The following is an 18,179-nucleotide window of genomic DNA, read 5'->3' on the forward strand; positions in this document are numbered from 1 at the left end:
GCAGGTTCATACAACAAGGGCATCTGCTCCACTATGTTCATAGCAGCATTGTTTGTAAAAGCCAGAACCTGGAAGCAACCTAGATGCCCCTCAACTGAAGAGTGGATAGAGAAAATGTGGTACATTTACACAATGGAGTATTACTCAGCAGAAAAAAAAATGGAATCTTGAAATTCGCAGGGAAATGGATAGCACTGGAAGAAACCATCCTGAGTGAGGTAACCCAGTCGCAAGAAGACAAACATGGTATGTACTCACTCATATATGGATTTTAGATATGGATCAGGATAGTGCCAGTCTGCACTTCCACAGATAGAGAGTCTGGGAAACAGGAAAGAACCTAAAAGATATGCATATATGCATAGTACCCAAGAGAAGAGGATGGAGACAAGATCCTCTGATTGGATGGGGAACAGGGCGAGGGGGGGGTAGTGGGACCTGGGAAGAATAGAGGGGGTAAAGAGGAAGGGAGTTGGTCATGGGGGAACAGGAAGTTGAGGGGGTGGGGGTAGAATAGGGGGAAGAGGGAATCATAGGATCGAAGACAGATCAGGCACCAGAGTGACCTCGAGTGATCTAAAGGTATAACATCAATTGGCAAGCTAAGCAATAGTGGAAGGACCACCTCGAATGCCCATTCCTGATAATGAACTTGATGTCTATAACTATCCGGGAGCCTTCATCCTGGGACTGATGGAAGCAGAGGCAAACACACAACTAAGCACTGAACTGAACCCAAGGAACCCAGTGACAGAGAGAGAGGAATGATGAGCAAATTGGCAAAGAATGGGCTGGCAAAACCAGCAGAGACAGCTGATCTGAACAGGGGAGTGCTCTTGGACTCCAGACCGACAGTGGGGAGGCCAGAATGGGACTGATCTGGACCCCCCCAAATGTGAGTGTCAGTGAGAAGGCCTGGACAACCTATGGGGCTCTGAGCTGTGGATCAATGTCTATCCCTGGTATACAATCTGTCTTCATGTGCCTATAGCACAAAGAGAGATGCTCTCTCAGCCTGGACTCTTAGGGGAGTGCCTTGACCCTACCAAGAGTAAAATGATAGACTCTAGACATCCCCTATGTGGAAGGATTTGGCAATAGGGTGGGAGGGAGGGTGGAAGGGGAGTGCGGGAGGAGGGGAGGGAGAGGGAACTGGGATTGACATGTAAAACAAGCTATTTAAAATTAAAAAAAAATGTTTGAAAAAAAAAGAAAAAAAAATCAGTGGCTTTACTATATACAGATGATAAATGGGCTAAGAAAGAAATCAGAGAACATCACCCTTTACAATAGCCACAAACAACATAAAATATCTTGGAGTAACACTAGCTAAACAAGTGAAAGACCTGTAAAGTAAGAACATTTGAGTCTTTAAACGAAGAAATTAAAGAAGATACCAGAAAATGGAAAGATTTCCCATGCCCTTGGATAGGTAGGATCAACATAGTAAAAATGGCAATCTTACCTAAAGAAATCTACAGATTGAATGCAATCCCCATCAAAATCCCAACACAATTCTTCACAGACCTTGAAAGAATAATTCTCAAATTTATATGGAAAAACAGCAAACCCAGGATAGCCACAACAACCCTGTACAATGAAGGAACGTCTGGAGGCATTAACCATCCCTGACTTCAAAGTTTATTATAGAGCTGTAGTCCTGAAAACAGTTTGGTATTGGCACAAAAATAGTCAGGTAGATTAATGGAATAGTTTAAAACCCTGATATTAACCTACACACCTATGAACACCTGATTTTTGACAGATAAGCTAAAGTTATACAGTGGGTAAAAAAGCATTTCAACAAATGGTGCTGGCATAACTGGATGCAGACATGTAGAAGATTGCAGATAGACCCATTTCTATCACCATGCACAAAACTTAAATCCAGATGGATTAAAGACGTCAACATACATCCGGCCACATTGAACCTCTTAAGAAGAAAGTGGGAAGTACCCTTAACAAATTGGCACAGGAGACAGCTTCCTGAACATAAACACCAGTAACACAGACATTGAAATCAACAATTAATAAATAGGACCTCCTGAAACTGAGAAACTTCTGCAAGACAAAAACTGAGAAACTTCTGTAAGGCAAAGGACACAGTCAGCAAGACAAAATGGCAGTCCACAGAATGGGAAAAGATCTTCACCAGCCTAAAATGACTGAAAGACATTTAAGAAAGTGCTCAACACCCTTAGCCATCAGGGAAATACAACTTGAAACAACTCTGAGTTACCATCTTATACTGGCCAGAATGGTTAAAATCAAAAACATAAATGACAGTCTATGCTGGAGAGGATGTTGAGAATGAGGAACACTCCTCCATTCCTGGCGGGAGTGCAAACTTGTAGGACCACTTTGGAAATCAGTACAATGCTTTCTGACTAAAATGGAAATAAGCCTACCTTAAGCTCCAGAAATTCCTCTCCTGGGCATATACCCAAAGAATGCATATCCATACAACAAGGACATATGTTCAACTATGTTCACAGCAGCATTGTTTGTAATAGCCAGAACTTGGAAGCAATCTAGATGCCCCTCAACTGAGCATGGAGAGAGAAAATGTAGTGTATTTACACAGTGGAGTACTACTCAGCAGAAAAAAAACAATGGAATCTTGAAATTTGCAGGCAAATGGATGGGACTAGAAGAAACCATCCTGAGTGAGGTAACCCAGTCACAAAAAGGCAAACATGGTATGTACTCACTTATATATGGTTTTTGAGCATAGGATTTCCATAGAGCAAAGGATTACCAGCCTACCATTCACACTGTCAGATGAGCTAGGAAAGAAGGAGAACACCAAGAGAAAAAAGATGCATGGTCCCTTGAAGAAGGGGATGGGGACAAGAACCCCTGAGCTAATTGGGAGCACGGGGGAGAGAGGAAAGAGGTGGAAAGGGAAGGGCGGAAGAAGGGGGGAAGAGAACAGGAGGACTGAGACAGGGAGGAATAGAGAAGGGCAAGAAAGGAGATGCCATGATAAAGGGAGCCAGTACTTGTTTGGAGAGAGGTCTGGCACAGAGGAAATGGTAGGGGATCCGCAGGAATGATCCCAACTAAGAATCTAGGCAGTGGTGGAGAGGCTGAATTTGATGCCCTTCCCCTATATTGAGATTGTTACCTTGGTTACCACCCCTAGAGTCTTGCCGGAGTAGCTGATAGAAGCAGAGACAGACACCTACAGCTGAGCACCGAGACATTCTCCCAGAATCCAGTTGTGAAGAAGGAGGAAAGATGAGCAAATGAACCAAGACAGAACTGGAGATACCCACAGAAACAGCTGACCTGATCTAAGGAGAGCATACAGACCCTAGTCATAAAGCAGGGGACCTAGTATTAGACCGAACCAGGGCCTCTGAATGTGGATGCCAGCAAGGAGGTCAAGACAGTCTATGGAACCTATAACGGTGAAGCCAGTGTTTATTCCTAGGTCACAAATGAACTTTGGGCCCTCCTCCAAATGATGTGATGTACTTTGGACTTTGATGATCCACCCTGTAGGTTCCCACTGTCTCTGGGGAGTGGGTGGTTGGTGGGTTGGGGGGGGGATTGGTGGGAAGCATGGGATGATGTTAGGGTGAGGGAATGGGAGATGGATATTTAAATAAGACTGTCTGTAAAATAAAATAAAATAAATTACCTTCAAGCTCAAGGAAAAAAATAAACTGTCATTGTTATTTTTTGTTTTGAGAAGTAATTTTGCTGTGTATTTCTGGTCAGCCTTGCCTATACCTTTCTTTGTAGACAGATAGAAATCTACCCTCCTCTGGGTAGATTGTGCTGGAATTAAATATGTGAACTACCACACCCAGTTTTAGTGTTAGACTTGAAGAACTAAATGTAATTCAAAGGGCATTATACCTGTAAGAAAAGGCTCAGAATTGGAATGAAATCAATTAAGCATTTATGCTACTAACACTTAGTAGCTGTTTAGCCTTAATAACTAATTTTAATCTACATTCTGTGTCTATGATAGAGATGACAATATTACATCTTAAATGAACTAAATAAACACACACTTGAAGAGCTTAAAAGAGTGCATGGCTCAGTGTGAGTCTTGCTCAAATGGCACTTTCTACTGTTATACATATCCTAAGAGAATGGTAGTTCTTTCCATTTCTCAGAAAAGAGACAGAACAATGTGACATTTGTGGGGTTAGTATGGCTGGTTAAAACAATAACCTCTTTATGAGAAAAGGAAGACTTCATTATATTTCTACTTGTTCTTGCTTATGAGTACCAAGAAATTGCATTGCACAGTAAATACCAATAAAGTAGTTCATGTTTTTCTGTGCATAACCAGGACTTTCTTTCCTGATCATTGAAACATATGATACTTAAAAATTCAATAACACTCTTCAAAATTATTAAAATACAAGTGAAAACATTGCTGTGATTTAGTAAAGTCTAATATATGGCAATAAATATTTCATGTGTTTTAAGATTACAATTCACAATTAGCATGTGTTCTAAACACGTATTGCACTATATGACAATACTTCCTAGATCTAAAATAAAATATGTAAAAGATAAAAAGCTCTAAATTATAAAAATAATTGCAGTTATAGCTGGAAAATACAACACATAAAATGATACTATATTTTTATACATAGACAAACAACCATACTCTAAAAATCAGAAGTGTAAGGGCTTCACAGAAGTTGATTGGGGGTTATGGGAACAGTAATAGGGAATGAAAAAAGAAAAATGAAGAGGATCTCTCATGGATCTATGAGTGGTACTCTAAATTGTGTCTGATTAACTTTGTTCACTTGACTTCTGAGGAATATAGAAAATATGTTTATTTTAATAGTAGATATTAAAAACATTTTATTGAAATATTGGATTGAAAATATGAGTTAAGCTGTTATACTACCTACAATGAAGTAAAAAGTCTCATTCAGTAGGATTTTTTTTTTTTGGTTTTTACGAGACAGGGTTTCTCTGTATTGTTTTGGAGGCTGTCGGTCCAGCCCGGCCTTGAACTCATAGAGATCCACTTGCCTCTGCCTCCCGAGTGCTGGGATTAAAGGCGTGCGCCACCACTGCCGGCAATAGGATGTATTTTTATTGACTCTGAGAGTCATCCAATCAGAGTATTTTAGTCTTGGCTAAGACTTTCACAGGCAAGCATTTCATTTTCAGCTATTTCATTACAAGTTTTTAATTTATATTTGGAAATCACTTGGAATGAATAATTGTCTTTTAAAAAGGTTTTCCAACATTAGTAAGTAGAATGTTTGCCTAGCATTCAGAGACCCCTGGGTTCTATCCCTAAATTCATAGGAACCAGGAGGTATGGTTCATGCCTGTAATTCTAGTGTTTGGGAGACACAGACAGTAGGATCAGGAGTTTTAGACTAACTCTGGATAAATAGCAAGTATGAAACCAGTTTGGTACACATGTGAAGGTTTTCCTAAACACAAATAAATTTTTAGATATGGCTATCTCCTTTGGCCAGAGAATATATGTTAAGTTTTGCATTGACTCAGTGATAACTCAGAGGAGTTGCTTACTACATCTCAGTGTTAAATTCTTCCCTGTATTATGACTTATAAAAACCAGATGATAATGTTGCATGCAGTTCCCTCAAAATTGACTCACAGGATTACAATTCAATGCTATCGTGTCTGTGATAAGTTCAATCATTTTTAATAAAAGTTTTGGACAAAATATAGAGTTACCCAATGTTTTTTAAACAAATAAATGTATTATTGGTTGTATTTTGAGTTATTTATTCAGGAATAAAAACTGTTCTGTCTTTATGGGTAGATGTGTCCTATCCTCATGGGTAGATGTGGATTATTTATCAGCTCAAGGAACCCACCCTACATTTTTAGGCATTGCCACTAGGCGCTCAAAACTAGCAGCCTCACAAATTTTCAAGACAATATCTTTCTCCTTGATTTTCTTATATAAATAACTATTAACTTATGGTTACAATATTCAGCACTTTTTTCACTTTCTTTATAATGAGTTTACCAGGCCTACCAAAGGCCTTTCTTAGAACTCAGTGAAGAATTGACATCAAACTGATGTATCAGTCAGCAAATCTGTTATCCACAGATACTTGTCCTGCGACTAACCTCAAACACAATAATGAAGGCCAATCGAGCAGCCAGAATGTGCCAGTACTGTAACGTGAACTCATAGGGTTTGGAACTCCACGGTGGACCTCTATAGTCTCTGTACCTGCAATCCACAAATACAGAAAACATGAAAGACGGCAAAACGTCCTTGACTACCCAAACTCCAAAGTGATAGTGCAAACTAGCTGCTTTACATGTAAATGGGGAGGTGACATGGTTAAAGCAGCAGGAAAGAGAAATACATTTTAGGTAAGTACCTGCAGTAACCGGACTTTCCCATACCCAGCTCACTCAGGTTAAAGAAGGATAAGCTGTTGTTGACATATCCCTTAAGGCAACTAGGAGAAAATAACAACTATGTGAATCATAAATAAATCATAAACATTTCTGGAATTACTTCTTCTTTACAAGATACAGAATGCAATAAACACCATTATTCCTCCTACTTTAAGTATTCAGGTTTCTTATTTCTGTCTCATGTCTTCTTGTTCTGTTACTTCTTCCTGATATTTTCCCCATTACTTTTTTTTAATTCAGTTTACTTTTAGAGAGTGAATTCTGTCCAGGCGTCATCCTGCTACAGAAGTTTAATCACCATTGTTGCTGCACCATCAATCTAAATATAAAAAGTTGGAAGGGGAAAAAAGTCTTATGCTACTGTGAACACAATGTTAATGAGGGCTGCTGAGATTGCTTAACAGGTCAAACTTATTGCCATCAAGTCTGAGGACTTGAGTTATATCCCTGGAGCCTGTGTGTTGGAAAGAAAATACCCCAACATATCTTCTAACTTTCCCAGTGCACCTTCACACAATAAACAAATAATATATAATAATATGATATAATGTAATACTAATATTATAAATAATGTAATAAATAATTTAATGTAGTGTAAAATTATACTGAGAAATATTCTCCTAGGAAAATGGTTTCCTAAAATCTGGGATCAAGGACATGTCTACTACAGTTTTACCTTTGAAATATTAGTCACAATGCAACAATGGCAACTGTATTCCTTGTACATTCTATAGCTTGTAATATCAGTCAAATGTTTTCTTGTCAATATTTTCTTCTCCACTATTGTCATGATTTGCTCTGAAATTTCTAATCTGAATAGATTTTTTCCAACTTCATTGCTCAGTATACTTAGAAGATTATTAAGTAATCAGTCTACACCTGAAATTGGTCACCGAATATGGAGATGGCAGGTGCTGTCCACAGGAAAGGCAGATTCTGAAATGTAAACTCAGACAGCAGAATTTTCAACCACCACTAGATGGCAACAGAATTACTAGCAAGTAATTTAACTAAGGGCACCAGACAGCAATTCTACTTATTTCACCACTGATCTTAAACAAAAGGGTGAGGTGATTGACTTATACTTTTCAATTTCTTTAAATCTGCTCCTATATCATTTTGCATTAGCAAAAAGGCAATATTTTGGTTTTTCACTATAGATGTTGAAAAAACCTTATATTCACACTGTGTGTATTTTCTGACACCATTTCATAATCGTAGAGTCCATGAATACTCACTATTGTAAGTTAACTATGTCATAAGATGATGTACATCTTAGCAAATGACAATGTTAGAACTCAAATTTAAGATGCCTAACATGGGATCCCTTTAAGTCTCTTAAGGACTCAAATACATGTTTAAAAACAATAAATATTACAATGCTTCTATTACCACTCCTTTAAAATAGAAGAGACACTTGTGTTCAAGGGCTTTCCCAGTGTTCTGTGGAAATACCAGTTCACCATTAGTTAAGTAAGGGTCAATGGCATCCTTAAAGCAAGACTTCTCATGTTGTGGCCCATGATCTTTATCCATACCTTTTTGCTGTTCTCACTCTTCTGCCTTTTCCTACAGCTTTTACATCTAAGGCTGTTATCCACTTACAAAGATTTTTAAGGTGCCTAGTTCTCAATAGTTAGTTCTCACATGCATTGTCCCCTCATACCTCATACAAAGGAAAACTGTGAAATGACAAATGCTGCCTGAAGTGGTTGTCTATATCTGGTTATTGTGACTCCCAGGGGACAGCAGGCAAAGATAGAGATACCTACTGTTATCAGAATGTATGGATTAGGATAGCTGTCACTGTATCAGCTGGTTAGAGATGACATGTACTACTAATCATCATACAGTGGGCAAACTAGCCCTCTTCCTGACTTGAAAGAAGTGTTTGAATTAAAATGTCAAGAACCAAACCAAACAAAACAAAAAGGGTAAGTACTGCAGAGGTTGATTGGCTACCCGACTTTGAAGTATGTATTTGAATTTGAAATGGAAAACACATACAAACCACATAAAGGGAGGCAATTCTGCATCAGTCAGACCTCTGGCTCTATACGCTTCCTGAAAATGTCCAGGCACAAAGATGACAGGATTTGCAGGTTCTGTTTCTCACTTTTTACTATCTCTGTTGCCTTTTTTTTTTTTTTTTTGGTTTTTCGAGACAGGGTTTCTCTGTAGTTTTGGAGGCTGTCCTGGAACTCACTTTGTAGACCAGGCTGGCCTCGAACTCACAGAGATCCGCCTGCCTCTGCCTCCCGAGGGCTGGGATTAAAGGCGTGCGCCACCAACGCCCGGCCTCTGTTGCCTTTTTTATGGGTTTCACTTTTCCATCTATATAACAGTGACACTGCATTGCCCAGTTTGAAGAGTCTACAGAATCTATTCAGGATTTAGAACTGGACTTTTCTAGAACTATTAGAATGTTCTTTGCATTTTGACACATTTTCAAGTAAAAACAGACTCTAAAATTAGTTGCTGTAGAAATTACGTCCTGTTCTTAGTCCCATTTGCTTTCATCTAATAAACACATTATAAATACAATGACAAAAAACATTACTTTTTAATAGTCACAGAAAAAAAACTTCCTGTAAGTACTCCTTTTAATCGCAGCTATAAAGTAGATTGGAAAAATATGTAAATTTTAGCCTTACTTCTCATTCTGCTTTACATGATTTGCACAAGGACCATATTTGTATTCGTAGACAAAACGTGGGATGTAGTCAGATGTAATAGCGATTACGAAAGCATTAGTGATAACAGCCAATATGCCAATTCCCTCCAGAATTCCAAGCCAGATACCTGGCAGGAGAAAGATTAAAGTTAGTGAATAAAAAAGAACAAGATGAAAGAACTCTGATTTATTTTATTTTATCAAGAATGTTCTGTTTATTTTGAGCACATTTCTGTATATCATTTACTTCTTTTAAATAAAAAGGGTTATATTGTATTACTTATTGTGTCTGTTCATGTACTTGGGTACCTGCAGGGGGCAGAAGAGGGCATCAGATTGCCTTGTGAGCCACTCAGTGTTCATGATGAGATTTGAACTCTGGTCATTGGAAAGAGCAACAATTGCTCTTAACAGATGAGCCACTTCTTCAGAGCTTCGTTACTTTTTCACTATAGTGTTTCATATTCCAGATATTAGCAATTTTGCATGTACTATCTCAAAAGGGGAAAGCTGAGCCTTACCTATGTCAGTTGCTCGGGCTGGCAGAGGCCTCCTCCACTGGGTCACAAATTTATATGCATCCAATCTGATTTCTATGATATTGTTTAACAAAGCCAAAAGAGGGGCCAGAGGAAAAGCAGCAACAAAGATGGTGGTAAAACCAAATTGCAAAACTATAAGACAAGAACAGTAGTGAGTTATGAACATACATAATTAAATCTATTGAGCACCTCACTGTGCCTGTTAGGAGCATTAGATGAATTACCTTTAATGATACCTCTACCTGAGTAAATACTCTTATTTTTACAGATGAAGAAACTTTTGTTCCTATTGATAAGTAAACTTATGGCTAGAAAATGTTAAAAACCTCTACTCTATCTCAGATATAGGTATATTTAACATCTGCTTTCTCCCCTGCCTTTATACAGTATGAGAAGGATGGGAAAAGAATTAATCGGAAAGAGAGAAGAAAAGAGAAGATGGGAAGGATAAAGGAGAGGAAGAAACTATAAAAAAGACAGGCAAAGGGGAGAATTTTCCTGAAGGCTCTGACAGGGATCCAAATGATCTCCAATAAACTACCCTATCCTCTTTTTTATAGGAGAGTATAGTGAAGGACAGAAAATAATTCAACAATTGGACTGGGAATCCATATTTTCTTAATATAAATTAATGACATTCCTGCAGAAACTTGGACTGAGTTTGAGATTGTGGAAAGGATGCATATGGGAAAAGTTTGGGGAAGAGGGAGAGGTAAATATGGCCAAAATATATTGTATGAAATATTAAAGAATTAATAAAAATGTTATTTAAAAATAATCTTGATTTTTTTTGAGGAGGATAGTATTTTTCTTTACAAAGAGCAGATCCAGATTTTTAAAATTTTCATCAAAATATTTGCTCACTATCCTGGTGTGGTGATGCATGCTTATAATTATAGCACTGGGGCTACAAAGACAGGAGGATTGAGTTCAAAACCAGCCTGTGCTATTTATCAAGCTCAAGATCAGTATTAACTTCACAGTGAAATCTGATTTCAAAAAGAATATTGCTCAAAAGATAAAGGCTTCATTTTGAGAACATCTTCATTTTGACTAAATGTCATGGCTTTCTAACTGTAATGTCTGTGAGAGCACACAGGCAGCATCTCATACCTCTGATTTTGTTAGGATAAAATTCAATTATATTTTAGAATGATCGGTGCAAAAGAAGAAAAGTTATTATTGCTGTTTTCCTCTTAAACCAAAGCTCATGTTAGCTAGAAAAAGCAATATCAACCAGGCCAAATGGTCCTGCAGAAAAGCGTCTCCTTACCCATTTCTAAGTACTCGTCCATCAGTCCATGAATGTTCATGGGCTGAAGATTCCAGTCATTTTCCCATTGTGGTATGGAAGCATCCTGTATTCCCCGCTTGATTTTATGTCGTGACCACCAGTTTTGGATTAACCTGCATCAGAGAGCAGACCAAAAAAATGTGATCTGTTACTGAAGCATCTGTGGGAAACACATATTTTACTAAGAAATAACAAATTTTGACTAAAATTTCCCTATATCATGTATTCTTGGAAGTGAAGATAGTTGTGGTTTTAACTTTTCAGCAAGTGAAAATAAAGTAAGTCTGAAATTTACAAAGTTTTAAATCTTTAAGGTTTAGTGTTAAGAAGATTTAGTGAAAGTTACTAAACTTGTTCTAGAACTCTCTAAAGCCTTCAAAACATCTGGATGTTTATCAGGAATTCATTGCCAGTAAACTAAGCAATTCCTTGATATTGATTAAGCTAAAATCATCTCTCCCAGCTCCACTTGTAGAAACTCTTATGTTAACTGCTGTCTTTAAGTATGAACCCATTATTGCTCATACTCCAGTTTTGGAGCTGTTCATGTGGATATGAATAAAATTATGTTCTGCATGAAATACTGGGCCTAAATATGATTTCAAGAATCCTAGGTTCTATCTCCATCCTGCCATGCATTGCATGAAGGATTCACTTGTCAAATCACTTCTTTGATTATATCAACATGAAAAACTTGAACACTAATGCCAATAGTCTGCTACTATAGTTAAGAAAATTGTCAGGCAGTGGGTATTATGAGTCATTGCCTGGAGTCGTGAAAACACTCTGTCTCTGGGCTGGGAATGCTTATCATACTGTGAAGTCTAGAGATAGCCTGGTTGTCTTAGGGGCTTTTGGGTAATAAAATACTTAAGACTTTGAGAAGATACTCTAGGATGTCATAATTTTTCATAGTTCAGTGAATAGGACCTAAGACTCAATTTTAAGTAACTGAAGACTCAGAATCTTCTGGAAGAAGCAGTGCTCGAGTCAACATCCCATGGAATCTCACAAAGATGTGAAAGGCTGAAAGGTGAGGCAGGTTAGAACTGACACAGATCTGCATATTTGAATTTTATTTGCATTGATTTTGCTTAAGGTTTTAATTGAATGGAGAATTGTGAAAAACACTGCTTTGGTGATCTATTCAGTCCTGATAAGTTTTCACCTACAAGGCCTAAGTCTTTCAAAAATACATATGAAATATCTTTTTTACTTTCTTCCTGGAGATTTTGACATACATGACCCAGGCTTACCGTCTTAGTAAGACCATGGTTAAATGAGTATCAGACATGAACAATGAATACAGCAGACCACATATGATGGTGATCAAAGGACCCTTGTTTGTTCTTCAATGGCTGGCCACAATTCCACCCTGATGGAACTTTAGAAGTGCTCATGGCAGATCCACTCTTGTGCCACCCACTTGATGTCGAGTTCCTGTACTGCCCATTCAATACAATTTTGGTTTTGTTCTTGGTTTTTGAGACAGGGTTTCTCTGTGTAGATTTGGCTGTCCTGAAACTCACCCTATTGACCAGTTTGGCCTTGAACTCACAGAGATTTGTCTGCCTCTGTTTCCCAAGTCCTGGGGTTAAAGGCGTGCGCCACCACCACCTGGTTCATTCCTTACATTTTAGAGTGATAAGCAAAGGAGAAGAAGGGGCAGAGAAAGTCCGCAAGTGACTCCAGCCCATCAGTCTTCACATAGGCTTCATAAAGGAGAGATTTCATTGAATCTGTTATATATCCTATATGTATACATATATATAGAGAAATACTTTATATATATTTGTATATAATACACACTCTTTTGAAGTGTTTTGTTATTTAAAATTAAAATTATATTGGGTCATTTCATTTATTCTTTGCAAATCACTTGTTTCACATGTGAAAGAAAAAAATCTCATGAACTCCAATGACATAAACTCTAAATCAAAATTAGCAAGGAACAGAGAAGAAATTCAGACTAGGAACAAATAGTTCTGAATCCATGCACTAAATCTCCCCATAGCTTAATCAATATTCAGAATGCTGCTGTGTTAATATGACTTATCCACCACTAGGTCAAGAATGTCATTTATAGGAAAACATGAAAAAAAGAATGAAAGTAAAATTTGATGAGTAACCCTGTTTATATCATTAATCAATGAGTAAATCTATTTATATAATCAATCAGCTAACCAGTTTCTCCCTCATATGAAAATGTCTTCACAGGATATAATCACATCTATTTGCTTCTAATGATTTTTATAGAGGAAAGATGAGGAAGGCGTCAAAAAAGGACTATCAAACTTTGTTCTGGTCAACATCCTTTGGTAGAATGTTCCATTTTGGAAGGAAAGGACACCCTTTTTATTTACCAGTAATGTCAACATCACTATATATCTGTTGATAACTCAAAGACACCAGAAAATTTTCCTTATTTTCAAAATTCTGTCTTATTAATGCTTTAAAAATAGTTAACAAGCTGAACTAGTATTCATGTACGTTAGTTCCTTTAATCCCATCAGTTGGTCCTGAAGTCCATAGCACCATTTATCTCTGCTCAAAGATGTGAAAATTTTGAGACTCAGAAAGCCTAAACTTAGAGGCAATCATACATTGTGTAAGGAGCAGAGTGGGAGCTGACCAATCATCTCACTGCTCACGAACCCTGAATTATAACTATATATAAGACATGTCTAAAGATAGCATGCTCACGGATATCCCAGCTCCATGAAGTTGTTCCATATTTGCTTCAAAAACATGATGACTCCCATCTGGAGGCAGAGGTCTATCAGACAGCCACTAGGATGGCACTAAAATAGAACAGTGAGAGCCATAAGGATCCTGCTTCTTCCCCTGCATCCCAAGCTGGTTCAAATATCTCCAACTTTAAATTGCAAAGTAAACTTTACATCAGGGTCACATTTTCTCATGTAAAAATGGAAGCAGGTACAATGACTCTATTAGTAATGGTGGTGAAATTTGGGCTTCTAGCGAGTACTTGCTGCCTTCCACTGTCAATCATGATGACATATAGTGAAAGCTAACAAATGTTCTACATCCACAAATACTAAGGTGTTAGAAAAATAATTCTGATACAGTGTTTACTACTTTTTAAAGGATCTTTCCATTTCTAAATAATTTTAGATTTTCTGGAAAAATTCAGACATTTTAGTAAGTTCCCACATATTTATCCCCACTCAGCTCTATGCTAAGAAACTAGAAGCAGTGAGTTGGAATTCAATAAACTGCAGTTGTGATCGCTGTTTTATCCCTCTCCTCCAGGACTATTGAGCAAGGCAGCCAGCATACTGCATTGCATGCCTTTCATGTGTCCTCATTTTCTTTTCTTTCAGACAGCATTTTTGTAACCTCAAAAAGTTTTGAGGATTACTGGACCATGCAGGTCTCATTATCTGGGTTTTTATGAAGTTTTTGTTTCTCTGTGCTAACTTTTTGTTGTTGTTTAGATTTTCAATAAGCTGGTATGAAATACACACACACACACACACACACGCACACACACAATGCGACTTAAGTTAATACAGCAACCAGTATGTGCTGCTTGAAACTGCATTATAAAAGTAATTCAGGTGGAAAATGTGAGTCTGGGTCTTTAGAAATGGGATCATGTCCTGCTCATGAGGATGAGTGTTCCTATGACTTTGATCATAGTTTCTATTTCTGTCAAATTGGTACTAGTGGGACTTCAAAAGGAATGAATAATTAAGACATAAAAGAGCCAGCATTTCCCGTTCCAGCCCAGTAGCTCAACAATCTGAACCAGAGTAGGTTTGCCCATGGCCATATTCATGGCAAAGTAGGGTCCAGATTTGATTATGCTAGGTCACCTCTCCCTTTTAGAATGAATGTATGACCCCCCTCTTCTTTCTCAATTTGTACTATGAGTGTGTTCAGTAGAATGTGAGAAACTGAATCACTAAGATACAGAGGACAATCACAGATCAACAAGATGGTTCTTCATTTGTGCAGAGACACTTGGAGGCACCTTAACTTGCTCAGTCTGAGAAAAGAATACTTTCATCCCCTTCTCACAGTGCATCACTCTAAGGATATTTCTATTTAACAAATATGTCAGTTGTTTTTGAGAGCAGGCTTGGCATGCATGCAGTATTATAAAGGGACAGGAGAAAGAAAGCAATGGGAAATATATGATTGAATTATTGCGGTAAAGGGTAGGTCAAAGTTAAAAGGCAAATCAACAACAAATTTGTTAAAATTGAGCTTTGAAGAATTGTGTAATTTATAAATATCTTTATCTTTTTTATGGAGAACAATAAGGAACATTGGGTTTTGTTAGTCTGTCTAATTCACATACTGACGGCCTTGAAGCCAGTCATTAAAATACTCTAAACTTCATTTGTTGAAACATTCCATAATTAGGCTGCATAAATGGTCATGGATGAATGTGCAAAAGGCATAGGCATCTCTGAGCAAACCAAAGTCCAGTGTTTTCATCACATTTTTGGTGAGAATGTGTGTAGAGAAGGTGGGAGGGAGACTGAGTATCCTTTAGTCATATACCTTCTTTGAGGAAGTTAGGGACTAGACAGGACTGTCAGACTCCATGATCCCTCACTTCACCTAATTTAGAACTTTTACTCTAAAGCCAACACATTCTGTGAGCTAGTAATTCAGTTGGTCATCTCAGCAAATCACCACTTCATAAAAGTTCTGACAGATTGTATTATTTTTTCTTTCTTTATACTGGTTCCTATCAATTGTGCCTCTTATTTGAAATGCGTAATTTAACTAAATTTCACAAATGAGAATACTGTGCTACCTCTTCTTGTTGCAAGTTCAAAAAGGAAGGAACTGAGATTCTCAGATAAGATCTTCCTCTGGATGGGAAATTGTGGCACAGACTATCATGAACCCAAGGACAAAACATTTGTTCATTTATGATCATATCCTATTCTTCATGATCATTAATGGAATCAAATATGTCAATGAGATTGTCTTTAAAATTCTCCATCAGAAGCCTACTATTTAGCCTGTGTTCATCCTTGCTTCTTATGCAAAGGAATTCTGAGTCAATAACCTTAATTTTCATACTCTCTTCATAATTGGAGATTTCTAAGGTGTGTCATAAATGAGAATACTAATTTTATTTTTTCCTAGAACATTCAGTCCTTTGTGGGTAAATATAGCCACCAGATATCTCATCTATAATAGAAAATGTGTAGGAGGATTATGAGACATTTTTATGACACCAGTTTTATAATTATTTTTCTGCATTTTTCAATGCTTAATCAAAATTTACCACAATTTCATAATTAAGATAATAATATATATTTGAACAATAGTAATGGTAGTGACAGCTCCTACAAGGGCACCAATGTGCATCTATGTTTTTATAATCACCCTGTTCCTAACTTAGGTTTACTAATTCAACCAGAATCTTTTGATGAAGTAAGCGTTAAGTTACTAAGTGGATGACCAGGGTAATCAGACTTTTGTTGGATGTGGGCATAATTCCTGGTCATAAATAACAACAAAATAAATCAATAGGCATATGAATAAGCATAATAAAATAAAACTGAAAATAAAATTGAGACCTCCAGGCAATCCCAGGATTATGAATGGTCTTAGTGTTTCCTTCCACCTCACCCCCAATATCTTAATTTGTAAAAACCTATGTAGATTTGGGTTGATTATGCACTCAGTGTTTGCCTTCAACTTGTCTTCTTCAGTTTTCATCTTCTCAAGTGTTGGTCCTATAAGAAGGTATCATGACAATTAGCCTTTGTCTGTCTTTGGCTATAGCTATGGAGCTGTAATAGTGATGAATTTTAGCAACAATTTGTGAAAATATTCCCATAGTCTATGGTTGTTCTTATTGTGTATTGTAAATTAATTCTTATCTATAAATAACTTGACAACATAATTATTACTACTACCAATTTAGCATTGAGAATCAGATAGTCATGAATGATGAATTAAGAGCAAGGAACAAATTGCAAAGGTAATTAACTTTTGAGCTCAGCTTTATTTTATTGCAAAGCATGTATTCTGAGGAAGTTTTAGACTTCATTCATGTACAGAGATAATTTCTGGGACAGTCTGGAAAGAACATAAATGAGGCCTCCCTGTGATTTTGAGGAACAATTTTTTATATATATAGAGAGAGACTGGAACTGTTTCTCCCTTCATTTTCAGAGCCCATTCTCTTTGAAGGGATAACTTGCTCAGCCTAGATATAGAGGAAAGGGCCTTAGTCTTGCCTCAAAGTGATGTGACAGACTTCCTTGACTCCCCATGGGAAGCCTTACCCTCTCTGAGGAGTGGATGAGGGGTGAGGTGGGGGGAAGGTGGGGAGAGCACAAGGAGGTGAGGAAGTGGAACTGTAAAATGAGAAAATATCATTTTAATATTATAAAAAGATATGAAAATAGCCAGGTGTTGGTGGCACACGCCTTTAATCCCTGCACTCATAGACAAAAAATATTAGTTTTCAACTCCCTTGCCTCTGAAGGAACCAAAATCAAAGGGCAACATCCTTTCACAAAGTAGATCCTTTCTAAATGCTTGTGTTAGTCAAAGTGTCACAAGGAGACTGTATACTCAGGACTTGCTGACTTTGTGAAGGTCAATTTCCCAGCCTCAGTGAAGACCCATGAGATATAGTGAACCTACCCCTCCATCGTGTTTCTCTGTATTATCATATGTATTGTAAATCAATAAAGAAATAAGGGCTTTCAGCACCTGTGCACACATGTTTATAGATGACTATTTCATGTTTTCTTTTCATCAAAGGAAACCTAACATATTTATATTTGGAAACTCATTCAATAGATGATAATACTTTTCCAAAATGAGTAAAATTATGGAGTCATATTTGTGGAACTTATAAGTAGAAAACAAACAAGAAACACAATTTAAGAAGTAATAAGAGAAGAGACCAGAATATTGGTCTAAAAGCGTCATTTTTTATGTATAAATGTAGCTGCTTCCATTTTAACACAAAAATCTCTTCTCTTCCAAAATTTGCCTCTAACTCTCTTGGACATCTTCCCTCCCCAGCCTATTACCTCCCACAGTCACTGGCCTGAATCCATATCCATCCGCACACCCACTCTCATGGGGTTACTTACTTCCTCCAGTCTCCATCGCTCAAAAAGTTTATTGTATTTTCCTGGGTGGCCTACGAATCTGTAAAGAGTGTTTGAATTAATTAGCAATTAAGTGAAGTTCACCTGCTGACGCATCACACAGAGTGCTTGTGTGGGTAGACATAATTGTTCACTGGTGCAATTTGTCCCATATA

The 18,179-nt window shown here is 37.4% G+C and overlaps 1 protein-coding gene across 6 annotated transcripts in view; it reads right to left on the reverse strand.

The window, feature by feature from the left end:
* The window catches only part of Ano3 (anoctamin 3), a 263,776-nt gene that overhangs the window by 10,220 nt on the left and 235,377 nt on the right, over window positions 1-18,179 (reverse strand). For all 6 annotated transcript variants that reach the window (XM_040745992.1, XM_040745994.1, XM_040745993.1 and 3 more), the window contains 7 exons: window positions 18,007-18,064; window positions 13,607-13,704; window positions 10,883-11,016; window positions 9,589-9,741; window positions 9,048-9,195; window positions 6,354-6,434; window positions 6,094-6,199 (listed from right to left, as the gene is read on the reverse strand). In XM_040745992.1, coding sequence (XP_040601926.1) covers window positions 6,094-6,199; window positions 6,354-6,434; window positions 9,048-9,195; window positions 9,589-9,741; window positions 10,883-11,016; window positions 13,607-13,704; window positions 18,007-18,064 — 778 coding nt within the window. The remainder of the gene's footprint in view (window positions 1-6,093; window positions 6,200-6,353; window positions 6,435-9,047; window positions 9,196-9,588; window positions 9,742-10,882; window positions 11,017-13,606; window positions 13,705-18,006; window positions 18,065-18,179) is intronic.

This window comes from Mesocricetus auratus, unplaced genomic scaffold (assembly GCF_017639785.1).
Source record: "Mesocricetus auratus isolate SY011 unplaced genomic scaffold, BCM_Maur_2.0 Super-Scaffold_100004, whole genome shotgun sequence".
Taxonomy (NCBI): domain Eukaryota; kingdom Metazoa; phylum Chordata; class Mammalia; order Rodentia; family Cricetidae; genus Mesocricetus; species Mesocricetus auratus.